At 31.9% G+C, this 16,082-nt stretch overlaps 1 protein-coding gene across 1 annotated transcript in view; it reads right to left on the bottom strand.

Annotated features, from left to right (window-relative positions):
* Window positions 1-1,781: 1,781 nt before the first annotated feature.
* The window catches only part of LOC140920005 (uncharacterized), a 27,128-nt gene continuing 12,827 nt past the window's right edge, over window positions 1,782-16,082 (bottom strand). The window contains exons 2-5 of the mRNA XM_073367309.1: window positions 4,302-4,398; window positions 3,921-3,948; window positions 1,988-3,188; window positions 1,782-1,907 (exon numbers count right to left, since the gene is read on the bottom strand). Coding sequence (XP_073223410.1) covers window positions 1,782-1,907; window positions 1,988-3,188; window positions 3,921-3,948; window positions 4,302-4,398 — 1,452 coding nt within the window. The remainder of the gene's footprint in view (window positions 1,908-1,987; window positions 3,189-3,920; window positions 3,949-4,301; window positions 4,399-16,082) is intronic.

The raw sequence follows: 16,082 nt of genomic DNA on the forward strand, positions 1-16,082 counted from the left end.
GCGTTATCATGTTTCAGCTAGACTATGGTTTGGCGAGGTATATTAAATTAATTATTACTTATTTAAATTAATTATTATTTGTTGTCTAAATTTAATTTTAATGTCATATTTTTTTTTTGTATACAGGAGCGACCATTGCTGAAAATTGTTGCGCATGGGAAGAAAATGCAACAATTTACTCCGCCGGTACTTCCGCGACCCATAGAGAATTGGGTGAATTTGTCTGGTCTGAACCCATTACAACGGGGTAGTTTGAAGATGATCGACAACAACTTGATATCTGCCTTTGTTGAAAGATGGCATTCTGAGACATCGTCATTTCACATGCCATTTGGTGAAATGACGATTACTTTGGATGATGTTGCCAATCTTCTCGGATTGCCTATTAGGGGTGAGTTCTACAGTCCACCCGATGTAGATAGAGTAACAGCATGTAATCTTGCCGTCCATCTATTAGGAGTGACCACGGAAGAGATCTGGGAGGAGACCAGAAAGACTAGAGGTGCACACTATAGATTGGATTGGTTGAAGGAGGTGTTCAGAAGGCAGTGTGCAGCAGAGAGGTTTGACTGTGCTGCTAGGGCATATCTGTTGAATTTAGTCGGGAGTACTATTTTCGCTGATAAGAGTCATACTCTAGTTGATGCGAAGTACCTCCCTTTATTCAGATATTTAGATGGTATAGATAGATATGCATGGGGTACTGCTGCACTAGTGGTGCTTTATGACTACCTCTCAGATGCCTGCTATTATGACACCAAACAGCTAGGTGGATACATGACGTTGCTTCAGGTATCAATTATATTTTAGTATTAATTGTTAATTATTTATTTAATTTATTTATGTTGTATTTAATTGTTAGTATTAATTATTTAATATTTTTATTTGTAACAGTGCTGGATTTACGAATATTTTCCGAATATTTGTAATAGAGGTGATCAGGGTGCTGACGTGGAATGTTTTGCCCGAATGAATAGATGGTGCTATAAGCAAGGCAAGCATAAGGTCCACGAATACAGAAGTATTATTGATGCATTGACACCTGCAGATGTTATATGGAGACCATGGGAGAATCACAGGGGTGTCATTCCTTTTGATGATATCACACTTTATACTGGTCACATTCGATTATGCAGCACTGTAGTGAAATATCTACCAGAGAGGTGTTTGAGACAATTCGGATATATCCAGTATATTCCTTCACCGCCACTTCCAGATCCTGCTAGATTATTTGATGTAGATGTGGAATGGTTGGGATATGTGACGCCAGTGACAGAGCTATTTCCCAAGCTTCGTCCAGCTACATATCCATCTGAGTGTGAAGATGGATATTTGGAGTGGTTCTATCAGGTGTCTCATCCACTGCTGGTGCGACCAGATGGTGTACCTCAGGTCCCACGTTATAGTGTACCGCCCACCAGTGCAGATGCTTCTAGTTCACAGCCGCCACCTATCCTACAGCAGATCGGTGATCTTATACAGCAGGGGTTGAGTGAACATCAAGCTAGTCCAGATGATGAGTTGTATAGGCACTTTTATAAAGCTTTGTATTTATCACGTAGTCGCACTAGTTAGTAGTAACACTTTTGTAACTGTTGTTATGTAGGTTATTTTATGAACACTTTTGATGAACTATTATTATGTCAGTTATTTTATGAACACTTTATGTTAGTTATTTTATTAATTATTGTAATGTCGGTTACTTTATTAATTATTGTTATGTTAGACTCACCCGTCTCTGAATAGTTATTTTATTAATTATTGTAATGTCGGTTACTTTATTAATAATACCCCCAGTGTTGTAGACGGCCTGTGTATGCTATTGCCCAAGAAGTTGCTTCATTGGTACGATATTGCTTCCAACCTGGTGCAATGTCTGGCATTGGAAATCCATCTTTCATCTTTAACTGCAAAAATTAAATAAATTAACAAAATATAAGACAAAATTATCAGAATAAAATTTAAAAAAGTATAAGAAAATAATTACCGGAACCCAGTGATTTCCATTAACAAAACCAATACAACAAATGCGATCATTTTTTGTCGATCCGGAATGTGAACCCCTCATAGGAAAGAAAGTCATTGAAAATGTCAGACCGAACGTGACAAGAATAATATTATATGTTGTCGCTATCACGTAACCCATATCAGGCATGGACAACCATTTATCCATGGGTTGAACACCTAAGCCGGATATCATCAACGAATCTCTTACTTCTTTAATGCGTCCTGTGAACAATCTATCATATGGAGTTACATGAGAAACAATCTCTTGATCCAATCTCTTGCGGACCAAAGACCAACACTCTTCACCGAAACCAAGCAATAATGCAATAGCGCGAAAACCACAATTTCCATCAGCTGCCACGTCAAATATGTCATCAATGTATGGCTGAATAATATCAGGAAATTGTGTCAATAACAAATTTTTTGAAGAATGAGATGACTGAGAGGGGTGTTTCTTTGATTGAGAGGCTTGTCTCTTCTTTGATTGAGAGGGTTGGGAACCAATATCTTCACCATATGTTGCATTAACATGCTCAAAGTAAGAAGGGTCTCGATATACATCATATCCATCTGGCTTCATACCCTTACTCTTCTTCACTCTTCCTTTGGTTTTGACTTTTTCAGGTGGTGGACATATTGAACTTGTACTTGGAAAAGCAAGTTCACGCACTTTACTCTTCAACACTCGTTTCCCAATAACATCAAGTGATCGAAAGCGTTTCCATAAGGCATTCATCTCAGTAGACATATCCAACTCTGATCCATCTTCTGTGTCTTGAGTGAGTTCACATTCCATGCTTAATTTTCTCCATTGAATATGCACAGAATCTAGAGGAATTGGTTCACCCATTAATTTATATTGTCCCAATTCACAAGCACAAGGTAATCCGTATGTCCTTCTCAGAGAACACCCACATATAGATTTGTCAGTACCCACCCACTCAACTTTGTCGTATTCTTCAGCAATACGTCTTTGAGCTTCTGTTGATACAAATGTATTCAATCTCTGATAAAATGGATTTCTGTGCTCATGCTCTTCATCATAAAAACTTTTTTGAAACGAGGCTCTGATTCTTTTATGTTGTAACCTTATCATGTTGTTCATAGCCTCCCAACATTTACACAAATCACTCATGCTATTTTCTAACATTAACTTCAGTTTCCAGTGAGCCGACTCAACCCTGTAAAATTCAACAATATATAATAAAATTATATTAAATACCTGTTAGTCGTTGTGTTCCCCAAATGCATCACTTTATTTGTCCATGCTTCAACAAATCTTTCCTTATGTGGAGTCAACCAAGTTTCTTTGACATAATCAACAAACACTTTAGTATCAACACATGATTGTTCAAACATATGCAAGCGCATCATATACTCTTTTTCATTACTACAATACATAATGTCTTTCCACATATTCAATATTGACTCTTGTCTATCCTTTAAGACATATTGCTTGCATTTTGCTCCAACATTTTTTTCGATATGAAATCGACAAAGTAAATTAACAGCATGTGGAAACACAATGCCAACTGCATTCATTAACGCAAGATCTCTGTCTGTCACAATTACTTGAGGGAATTTATTTTGTGTAACAAACAAATCTTTTAGTCTCTCTAATGCCCAACAAAAGTTTTCTTCCCTCTCACATTCCAAATAAGCAAACCCAACTACAAATGTTTTCTCTGTTGATGTCATACCAACAATTTCAAGTAATGGCATTCTGTATTTATTGGTTTTGTAGGTACTGTCCATAATCAACACAATCGGAAACAAATTCAACAACTTCACTGAATCTGGATGCGCCCAAAAAATATCTCTCATAACATCGGAGTCTTCACGCTTTCTATTCCAGCACACATATTTTGCATCTTCAATTAACTTGAATAAATGTTGCATCTCTGTTCTATTACCTCTCACGCGCAATCGAATGATACTTCTCTGTTTATATATTTGTGAGATCTTAGTAACATTACTCTTATCTCGGTCTTGCAATGAGAGTAATATGTGTCTCGGTGCAACATTATATTTTGTTAATTCATGAACATGCTTTCTATCTTCTTCATTTAAGCGCCCAACATATGCATGCCCCTCCAAAGTATCAGGTAATTCATGGTTGTGAATTCCACAAATTACTTTAACTATCCATCCTGAACCATCTTTTAATGGTTTTGATCTAAGCTTGAAAGGACAATCACATTTTTTTGTTGAACTTCGAATAGAACTAGCAGCACACTTGTATTTTCCCCCTTTGTCACAACCTAATATTAATTTATTTCTCCGTCCTTTCTCACCCGTCTCTATATCTGATCTTCTGATAATAACGGTAACTTTATTTTTTATACCAATTTCTTTTGCCCATTTCACAACAGTATCCCTTGAATCAAATATCTGAAATAAAATAATTATAATTAATCACAAAAATATATTTTTATAATATTAATATTAAATATATTTATTCATACCTGATCTGTGTCAAAAATATTTGTAGTATCGACGCATGTTTTGTCCATTAATAGTGGTGGATTATCCATATCTGTTAACATTTAAAAAAAATTAAAAAAATTAAAAAACTTAAAAAAAAATTAAAAAAATTAAAAAAATTTGGTCTGTACCGGAAAACTCAAAAATGAAGTTTTCCGGAATCTACTACTGTACCGGAATACTTGCCAACCAAGATTTCCGGTACACAACTTTTCCCTTCTGTACCGGAAAAGTCAGTTTTAACATTTCCGGTACTTTACTCTGTACCGGAAAACTCAGTTTTAACATTTCCGGTACTTTACTCTGTACCGGAAATCTTGTTTCAAGTATTCCAGTAGTTACCGGAAAACTGCAACCTACCGGAAATCTGTTTTACGGCTAGGTTTATGACAAAATGGTGAAAAAAATATTTACATTTACTTTCTTTGAAATAGCAAATAAAAAATTGAGGGTAGTTTTGCCATTTTCGAATTTTTTTGGGGGTACAAGGCAAAGTGTGGGGGTACAAGGGAAATTTTTCAATCATAATATAATACAACAAAATCCTTTTTGAAGTACACGTACATTGTAAACCTTCCTTTTCTTTATTATTAGTAATGTGTGAAATATATTTTTAATTTATAATGGAGTTATTATTATTATTACATTTTTTTATTTAATTGTTATTTTTGAAAAGTATATATGTGTATGACATGATGTATTTAATTTGACTGAATATTTTGCTAAGTATTTGAAAAAAAATGCTTATAATAATAACAATAATAATAGAAAAGAAAGATGCATGAATTGGGAAACAAACTTTAAAAACAAAATTACATTAATTTGAGGAGTGAATATTTAGGGTCTTAATGGGCTTAGGTTGAAAACAACATGTTCTCTAACTCTAGTGATAGAAGAAAAAAAATTGAACCCTCGCATTGTCAATCTGAAAACTCATAACAACCTTTCTGCGAGATAGAAAGAAAAAGGAAGAAATTCAAGAAAACCTCTAAATGAGTTAGTGATTCATCCCCTCAAATAAGAACTCTTTAATTACGATCATATTAACTTTTTCTAAACATTTTTCATTATTAGTAGAACAAAATCCCTTCTTGATCTTTTGGAAAAAAAATTGATTTTTATGGTAAAGTTGTTATTGTTGTTACTGGTCAAAAAAATTGATTTTAGTAAATGACTTTATTATGATGGATAATTTTGAAAATTGTGTTTGATATTATTATTATTATTACTATGTAGGAAAATCCTTTTTAGTTTTAAAAGAAAAATTGTGATATGAAATTTATTTTGGTAGAAGTGTTCTTGATTTTCTGATGATATTGATTACAGAAAATGTTTATCTATGTCAGAAATTAATTTTTATCTGGTTAAAGTCGTTATAAATACTATATTGTACTTTAATCAATAGAAGTAGTTACTGACTAAAAACTCAATTTTTATTTGGTTAAAATTTTATGTTGTGATAGTTTGAGTTAAAAATAACAATGTTTCCAGAAATAATAAATGGACTGAAAGTTGTTGTTATAATTATGTTTTTGGAATGTTAAAGTTGTGATTTTTATGAGACAATTGTGTGGATGTTGTGTTGATTTATAAAATAAAAATATTTTTATTATAGAGTTGTTAATTTGTTTTATAATAATTAAAATGGAATTTGTGTTGAAATGTGTTAAATTTTATTAATAAAATTTTTGGAAGTGAAATAAAGAAATATTTTCATTTTTCCTTATTTTATTGAATTTGCAATGAGGCACTTGTGCCAAATATAGACTCAAAATCTCTTTTTATTGTTACTTGTTTGTGTGCTAGCTAAGTTGAGAGACTTGATATCTTTTAAAAATACAAAGAATATGTGTGTCTTAAAACCTTAAGCCAACACCAAACCTTGAATAAAAATTAGGGATAAGATGAGTTTTGACACTAAGGCAGTAGTAAATTAATTTGTGAAAGTGTAACGTATTTGGAGCAAAGATCATTGCGTAGAAACCTTATAACGACGTTCATAATGGTAAGGGAATCACTTCATTCACTTTCCTAATTGAATTATATGTGATATAAATGTTCTGTGATGTTGTGTACTGTGATGTTGCGAGGAAACACAATAACATGCAGTTGGAGGCGCCGACATACTTTTGTACTGATGTTAGACTACTTGGGTGAGTTTTCCACAAGTGTCCAGAGTTATGATCAACTAGGATTTATTTTTGGGTAGTAAAACGCAAAGAGTTTTGGCTTTATGAGTTTATTTTGTTTTATGTAACACCCTAAATTTTATAATAAAATATTTTATTAGTTAAGTACGATTTTAAATAATTAATTTATTGTTAAAATTATTTTAGAATATATGATGATAAATTTTCTGACTAATTTTTATTATATAGGTGATTTCTATGATGTGCTAGTTTTATAAATATTGGATTACATGAGTGATATAAATAATAAATATTATATTTTATTATTTGATATATTTTTTTAAAAAGTAATAGTATTTTAGTGTAATATATATTTTAAAGAAAAATATTTTATGCGATTTTACGTGTATATACGTGTAACCATTTAATGTAATACTTTTATGTGCGCTTAACTGATGTTAAGTATGCACATAGTTATATTTCAATTATTTATAACTATTTTCTATTTTTAGTTATATTTTTATAAACAATTATCTTGAGATAGTAGTGATATTGTGTTTGATTTCCTTTATTTTTATATACTTGTTATAACATTGTGATTTTATATATATTTATTAAGATTTAGTAATTAATATAAGGTGTTGATGTTATATTTATTTATTTTACAATTTCGATTATTCCCTAATGATGGTAATATTTTAATTTGAGTATTTGGAAAAATAAGTATTATTATAGGGATTATTTTGAATATGAGAGTTTTGGTTATTAATGCATTTTAAAAGATTAATTATTTTATAAATTATTAATTTTGAAATATTAATAATAGTTTATTAATGAAATTGTGTTTTGAAAAAATAAAATATAAATAGTAATAGTAAAACCTAGAAGGAGACTAATGGGCTTGACCCATGTGTAAAGGATTTAAATTGTAAATAAAATAAAAGAATAAGGAAGGAACAACCAGCCGTAAAACCAAAAGGAAACCAACAACAATCCTATCGTTTGGTGATCGATAACTGTCTCATAAAACTTTCTCCATTTTTGCCCAAATTTGAGTATGTTGTTTCATTGATTTAGCTAGTAAATTAAACACAATTTTTCATATTTTTAACAACCCCGATTTCTCTCTAAAATACACGACTTCTCCGTTTACTAAATTCGTTATTTTGCACCGTTCTTCTTCACTGCAAGTCCAATTTGAGTGAAATCAACGCCAAAACGATTGTGTGAAAAGTGGCTATATTATCCACGGATTGGTTTTTCTAATTTATGGTAAGATTCCTTGAACGAATTTCGAAATTAATTTTAGAGTGTCTTCTCATAATTTATTTTTAACGTTTACCTATAAATTATTGAGTTAGATCGATTGAAGGACAAAAAGTCAATGAACAAATATTATTTGCTTGTGGAATCGTATTCGTGTGTGAAAGCGTCGAAATAAAGTAAGGGGGTGAGGGACCATTTGAATTTATGAGTATAATATAATATGAGATGAACGAGAAAACCGTATTTCCCAACGATTCATTTGGGGCTCGCTACGTACGACATTAGCCCTTTGAGTGATAAATGGATTAATGTAATAATATGGAAATTGTGAGATTAAAATATGGAATAGAAATATTTATAAGGTGTTAATTGATTTAACTTTGTTAAATGTGTGGTATTTGATATTATTGTGATGTTTGATTTATTTTTATTAAATGTGTGATATTTGATATTATTGTGATATTGGATGTCAAATGAATTTTATGTATATGTTTGATTAGACATGTTTATGTGATGTGATGATAAAAAGTGATTTCATTTTGATAAGTTTATGTGATTATGATGATGTATAACTAATAATAATGATGTTATAAATTTGTGACAAGCTTATGTGATGATGTATGATTGATGATAGTGATGCTATAAATTTGTGATGAGTTTATGAGATGAGATATGATTAATGATAATGATGTTGTGAATTTGTGATGAGAATATTGAAGTAACCCCATAATTGGTAAAATAACTGTGATTCCAATTTGTATTAGTGAAGATTATTTTGTAATCATATAGGTAGGGCCTGACAAGCCTAGTGATTCCGGGGAAGTACAACTGAATGAGCCTGATCGTGGCGGTCTGCTGTTGAGCCTTAAGGTAAGATTGTAAGATCTTGGAGGTATTCAGGTGGGGAATTCCTAGGTGACTTAGAGATAGCACTCCAAATGTCGGGAGCTACCATGCAACACATGTTTACCTCGACTGTCGCATATATGTGTCTCTGGTTGAGTGGAAGGGATCTATAAGGACATAGCCAATTTGAATTGTCCTTCCATCGGAATGGTGGCATAGTATCAAGCCTCCTATCCAAGTACTTTAGAGTTAGAATGGTACCACATTGTGAAGTAGAGTCTAAGCTCATGCATAACATTGCATTTCCTTGTGATTGTTTTGTTATGATTGATGTGTTTCAAAAGCGATAATAATTGTTTTAGATGATTTGATGTTATAGTTGAATGTATTGATTTTCCTTGAGTGATTTTGACTTTATAATGTATGTTTTTCCTTGAAGAATATTTGTGTAATGATACAGTTTATTTATGATTAAGTGTGTGTTCTCCTTACTTATATTATACTATGAACATGATATCAAAACTCACCTCCTTCGTTGTTTGTGTTTGACTGGCTTGGCCCTACGTTTGCAAAATCGCAGTTGTTACAGGTTAATGAGTCTTGAAGTTCAAGTTTGGGAGGAACACCGCTCAGATAGGTGATACCGGGAATAAGGGTTGTAATTTGTATTTTACTTATTTAATTTGAAACGATTTTTTGTATGAAACTCTTATAAGTACTAATAAGTTTTTAGAATTAAATCAAGTAATTATACTTAAATCAAGTTTATTGAGATTGCACTATTTTATAGGAGTAAAGAAGTTTAAAGTGTTCCTTTTAATTTTTGATATCCTAAATTCAAAGTAAAAGTTTTTATTTTTTTGGAAACAAACTTTTAATTATCCAGTGCAAATCTTATAGAAATATGATATAAATTATTATATATATATATAATTTTGGTGTTTAGGGTGTCACATTTTACATATTAAATTTACTTTTTGTAAGTGTGAAAATTCTGATTCATTATTTTTGAAAATATAATGGAAAAAGTTATTAATTGGTTTCATATTAATGAGTGTTTAAGATAAATCTTAGAAATAAATTTTTTAAAAAATGAATCTGTATCTTTTTGTTTAGAATTTCGTTAGTTAATGTCTCAAAAAAGTGGGATGTTACATACATAAATTTAATAATAAATGCAAATGTAGTCCTGACCCGATGTCAATATCAGAGCTGAAATTCTCAAAATAAAATACGTTCAAAAATGACGTTAACACAATGAATATAATAAGAGTCTTCTAGACATGATGACTTCCACCACTCAGATGGTACTAATCATCACATGTAGCTTGCAACTATTCTGTGTCCATCGCAAACGCCAAACACAAACAACTAAGGGTGAATCTCGAAATTATGTAACAGTATAAGATAAACGAGGGGGACATAGAAATAGTCAAATCAGTACAAACATGAGATACACTTAAGAACATAATATCAAGGTTAATCTAAATCAATCACAATAATATAGTTACAAGGATGAAATGTTATGCATGCCCTATACTATATACTTCTTCATCATTTAGTATCATTCTACTTTGAAGTACTTGGTTAGGAGGCCTGATACTATGTCACTACATGTGTGGACAAACAATTCATGAATGACTGAGTCCTCATAGATCTCTTCAACTCAACCTGAGACACATATACGCGACAATCAGGGTACTCTTGTGTTGCATGGTAGTTCCCAGCCTTAGCAATAACCCACTAATCTACTTAGGATTTCCCCATAGAGGTACCCCCAAGGTCTATAAGTCTTATTATTATTATTATTATTATTATTATTATTATTATTATTATTATTATTATTATTATTATTATTATCATTATTATTATTTTTATTATTATTTTTATCATCATTTCAATTATAAGCTCACTCTTTTAGCGCTAAAGTTAACAGACTAGTACAACAATATACACGTTTATTTCTTGTTATATATATATATATATATATATATAATAAATTTAATATTAATAATTTAATTAAATCACTAAGACAAACACACAGGACAACTGTGAAGGAAATTAACGGATATGTCAAACATACCGATAATAATAGTTGTGCATCATTATATGGTTAAAATATAATAATAAAAATATGAGATGTTACAGAAATGCCTCATTAAAGAAGCTTGTGGAACATATAATCAAATACCTGATAAATGTTTGTCGTTAATCGATTAATTAAAATTAAAATTTATATTTTCTATAAAAAATGATAATGATAATAGTTATAATACAATTTTTTATTTATTTAAAATGTTTGTGTGATTAGATCACATATTTGAATCTCAAGAAAATAAAAATTAAGATTTTATATTAAAACAACCAATGTCGAAGAACTATTTATAGTATGGTATATATATAAAGTATTTTTGTTTGTTCCATATATAAGAAATAGTCAAAAATATCTTTAATTTAAAAAAAAAAAAACAAAATTCAACATTTGAAATTCTTTTATAGTTTGAATACATTCTATCGACTATCATCTATGATAAAGCGGAATTTCTAATAAATAGAATTTTTTTTTTGAATTTCAATTTAAATTAATAATAATGATAAGAATATTATAATTTATTTAACAAACTTTTATATTGTAATTTATGTTATAAAGTTTATAAATTAATCTGGTCTTAGAAAATCTAAAATTTTTAAATAAAATAAAATTTATTTTATATTATAAAGTAAGAAAATTTGAATTAAGAGAATATCCACGTGACCCCCTAATATACATCCAAACTTCTGTCCATTTCCACTTTTTATTTTTGATTTTCAATTCAAATAAATAATAATAAAAATTATTAAAATATACTAATTAATTTTACCAATTATACTGAAATTTTTAATTATGTTTTACAAATAAACTTGTGTATGAAGAAGTGTTGAAAATTAGTTTTGATGATTATTGATTTTGTTTTAGAAAAATAAAAGAAAGAAGTAAAAATGTGCTATATGGGTTAGACCCATATGTAAGAGTAAAATGTAATTAAATAATTAAAAAATAAGAAAGAAATTGTAGTCAACATGAGAGAGAGCCACTGAAGTGGTATGAACTCAAAAGAAAAGAAGAAACACACGCATTTGTGAGAGAAATTTACCGTATGTCCGATTTTAGTTAAATCGATGTCAAAACGACTGTGTAAATATTAACTGTGTGATATATTACCATATTTTATTTTTGGCTTTTATTTATGTCGAATTGGATCATTGGAGGATGATGAGTCAAATGAGTATAGGCTTTTCACTTAGTAGACTGAGTGAGAATTCTTGATTTTGATAGTACATCATCATATCATGTCATATGTAACACCCCGTTTTTCAAAGCGAGGGTATATATTTTTTTTAAAAGTAATTAAAGACAAACAAAGAATTAAATCAGGAAATGCCTTTGGATAAATAATTGAGTGATTATAATTTACAAGCAGCGGAAAAGTTTCTCCAATTATAAATCCAAAACATTTACACATCAACAAATGGTACATGGAACCCATCCAAAGAAGATGTCAAACTGACAATATTAGTATAAGTATAGTTTTCCAAAATTAAAATACTCCAAACCAAAAAAGAAGGACACCTAGTCCCTATACATCATCCTAATCTGATCATCCTACCAAAAAGCTATACACCCTGAGTAATCTCCACGCGCCCCGTGAGATCCTCCTATCGTAACTGCAGTAAAGCGTTCCCATCTCCATTCCCGTCCATAGGGTACGAACCGGTAGGACCGTCCTGACTCTCATCTGAGGGCAAAGCCCATATTTCCACAATAATTGTAAAGGGTCACCAACCAAAAAAATAACAGTTAACACTTAGCAATTAAGTTTTTAAATGCTCAAAATAACTTTTCAACTAAGCATGCACCTTAACAGGATTTCCAATATGGAAAAGTTCATACAATGCTTTGCCAATTAAAAATGAAAGTAAAATGAAGTTCTCAAACTCCTAATTAACACATAACAAATCAAGACATGGATAAGTTAGTGAGTAATCAATCATCTAACTCAAACTGAGGATTTTCCCTGAGCCAATCGATTAGGCAATCGATTGGGGTGAAGGATTTTAATGAAAATAGAATCCTGGGCTGAATCAATCGATTTGGCAATCGATTGACAGGATAACGGAGCCCCTGACTTAATACCAATCGATTTCCAAATCGATTTCCTGAAGGTTTTTAGTGAAATTTTGAACTCTGGCTTGATTCAATCGATTGGGCAATCGATTGACAGGATAGCTGAGCCCCTGACTTAAGGGCCAATCGATTTCCAAATCGATTTGGTCGAATATGGATGAGTCCCTGACTTAGGCCCAATCGATTGGGCAATCGATTTCGTAAATGATTTTCGAAAACTGATTACAAAATCGATTGGCTAATCGATTTTGTCCATTTGGCCAAGTCCCTGACTTCCATCCAATCGATTGGGAAATCGATTTACCTGTGTATTCTTTCAAAAATTCATAAACTAACTCAATCACATTCATGCATAATCCCAATTCTTAACACTTAACACTGATAACACAATTACTACGACATCATGGATTTCGAAATGGTATTGCAATCAAACATGTTATCACCAAATTCCAAAACATAACACTTAGCATTTATAACACATTACTACACAAACAAAATGAACCAACAGTTCACAAATCAACAGGGTGTAGTCTCTCGCGGACAAACACAATTCCCTCAGGAACGTAAGTCGTAAACGTACTACCTATCACGGGTCCGTACCGTTTACCGAGGTGCCACCTATCCCGGGTCAGCACAACTTACCAAAACATACACGAGTAAACGAGACATTAAGAGATTCCCCATTCTTAATTCTCATCTAACTTAAACCAGGGCGTAGTCTCTCACGGACAAACCCCTGCGCAGTCTCTCACGGACAAACGCAATTCCCGCAGGAACGTAAGTCGTAAACGTACTACCTATCACGGGTCCGTACTGTTTACCGAGGTGCCACCTATCCCGGGTCAGCACAACTTACCAAAACATACACGAGTAAACGAGACATTAAGAGATTCCCCATTCTTAATTCTCATCTAACTTAAACCAGGGCGTAGTCTCTCACGGACAAACCCCTGCGCAGTCTCTCACGGACAAACGCAATTCCCGCAGGAACGTAAGTCGTAAACGTACTACCTATCACGGGTCCGTACCGTTTACCGAGGTGCCACCTATCCCGGGTCAGCACAACTTACCAAAACATACACGAGTAAACAAGACATTAAGAGATTCCCCATTCTTAATTCTCATTTAACTTAACGATTTTCAAGACAAAACATTCAGTAAATAAGTCATTAAGAGATTCCCCATTCTTAATACTCATTTACTGAAACGATTTTCAAAAACGAACATTAAGTAACCGAGACATTAAGAGATTCCCCATTCTTAACGCCCAGTTAACTTAAACGATTTTCAAAACAAAATATTAAGTAACCGAGACATTAAGAGATTCCCCATTCTTAACGCCCAGTTAACTTAAACAACTTTTTTTAAAACAAAATATTAAGTAACCGAGACATTAAGAGATTCCCCATTCTTAACGCCCAGTTAACTTAAACGGTTTTCAAAACAAAATGTTAAGTAACCGAGACATTAAGAGATTCCCCCTCCTTAACGTCCAGTTAACTTAAACGGTTTTCAAAACAAAATATTAAGTAACCGAGACATTAAGAGATTCCCCATTCTTAACGCCCAGTTAACTTAAACGATTTTTCTTTAAAACAAAATATTAAGTAACCGAGACATTAAGAGATTCCCCATTCTTAACGCCCAGTTAACTTAAACGATTTTTCACAAACAAACGCACATTAAGTAAACGAGACATTAAGAGATTCCCCATTCTTAACGCCCAGTTAACTTAAACGATTTTCAAAACAAAATATTAAGTAACCGAGACATTAAGAGATTCCCCATTCTTAACGCCCAGTTAACTTAAACGATTTTCAAAACAAAATATTAAGTAACCGAGACATTAAGAGATTCCCCATTCTTAACGCCCAGTTAACTTAAACGATTTTCAAAACAAAATATTAAGTAACCGAGACATTAAGAGATTCCCCATTCTTAACGCCCAGTTAACTTAAACGATTTTTCTTTAAAACAAAATATTAAGTAACCGAGACATTAAGAGATTCCCCATTCTTAACGCCCAGTTAACTTAAACGATTTTCAAAACAAAATATTAAGTAACCGAGACATTAAGAGATTCCCCATTCTTAATACTCATTTAACTTAATGGTTTTCAAATTTCACACAACACAAACTCAACAAATTCTCACATCAAAACATATCAATTCATTTATTCACAAATCCAACCATACACATATCAAATTTCATCAATATCAATTAAGAGCATGTCAAAAACAACGAACACAAATCGACACAATCCACTACTCAAAACACACAAGTTTCATTTACCCAAAATCTTACACAATGACTTCAAATTCATTTACCACGAACCATTCATCAATATAAACAAAACCTAACTCTAAGGTTTTACCCATAACGCATTAGTTTCGTTTTTCCCCAAATCGATACATTAAACCCTAACAAATTCCTTCCCACACAACCACAGATAAGTCCCTAATGCAAACTAGAAGTTTGGAAGGAGCCCTTACCTCAACGTTAGCTTTAACGCGCGTTTCCGGTACCGCGAGTAATTCCGGTAAATTTTCCGCTCGCAACGCCGCTTCCAAATTAGTTCACTAGCACCGTAGCGTGGTGGTGAGCAACTTTCCCTTCTGTCTCTTCGAGAAATGAGGTTCGGATCTAGAAGAAACGGAGGGGTTTGTGTTTGGATCTCAAAACCGTTTTTCTTCGTTTTCGAATCAAAGAGGAAGAGTGGAGTTGCGAAAACCTTGATCTAACTCTCACCCAACCTTGGGTCACTAGCTTTGAAGAAAAGGAAGCAACGAAAACGAAAAATGGAGAAGGATGGAATTTTGGGTTTTGCTCGCGTGAGGTTCAGAGGAAGGAGATGGAAATTTGGAAATTTCCTTCCTTTCTTTTTCTTTCCTTTGTTTTTCCTTTCTTCCTTTTTCCTTCCTTCCTTTATATACTATTTTCTTTTCCTTTTCCTTCCTTCTAGTTTTCCTTTCTTTTTCCCTCCAAACAAACATATATAAATATAATAAATATAACTTAACAAATATCTCAAAATCTAGATATTTATTAAATTACCGTTTCACCCGAAACGCCTTAAATTCTCCGTAAAGGATTTTCCGCAGTTAAATTCAATTTATTTATCGACGAGAAATTCTAATTGGCATCGAAATATCTTTTCGATTATAAAACTCAAAAATATTATTAAC

This window comes from Cicer arietinum, chromosome 4 (assembly GCF_000331145.2).
Source record: "Cicer arietinum cultivar CDC Frontier isolate Library 1 chromosome 4, Cicar.CDCFrontier_v2.0, whole genome shotgun sequence".
NCBI lineage: Eukaryota > Viridiplantae > Streptophyta > Magnoliopsida > Fabales > Fabaceae > Cicer > Cicer arietinum.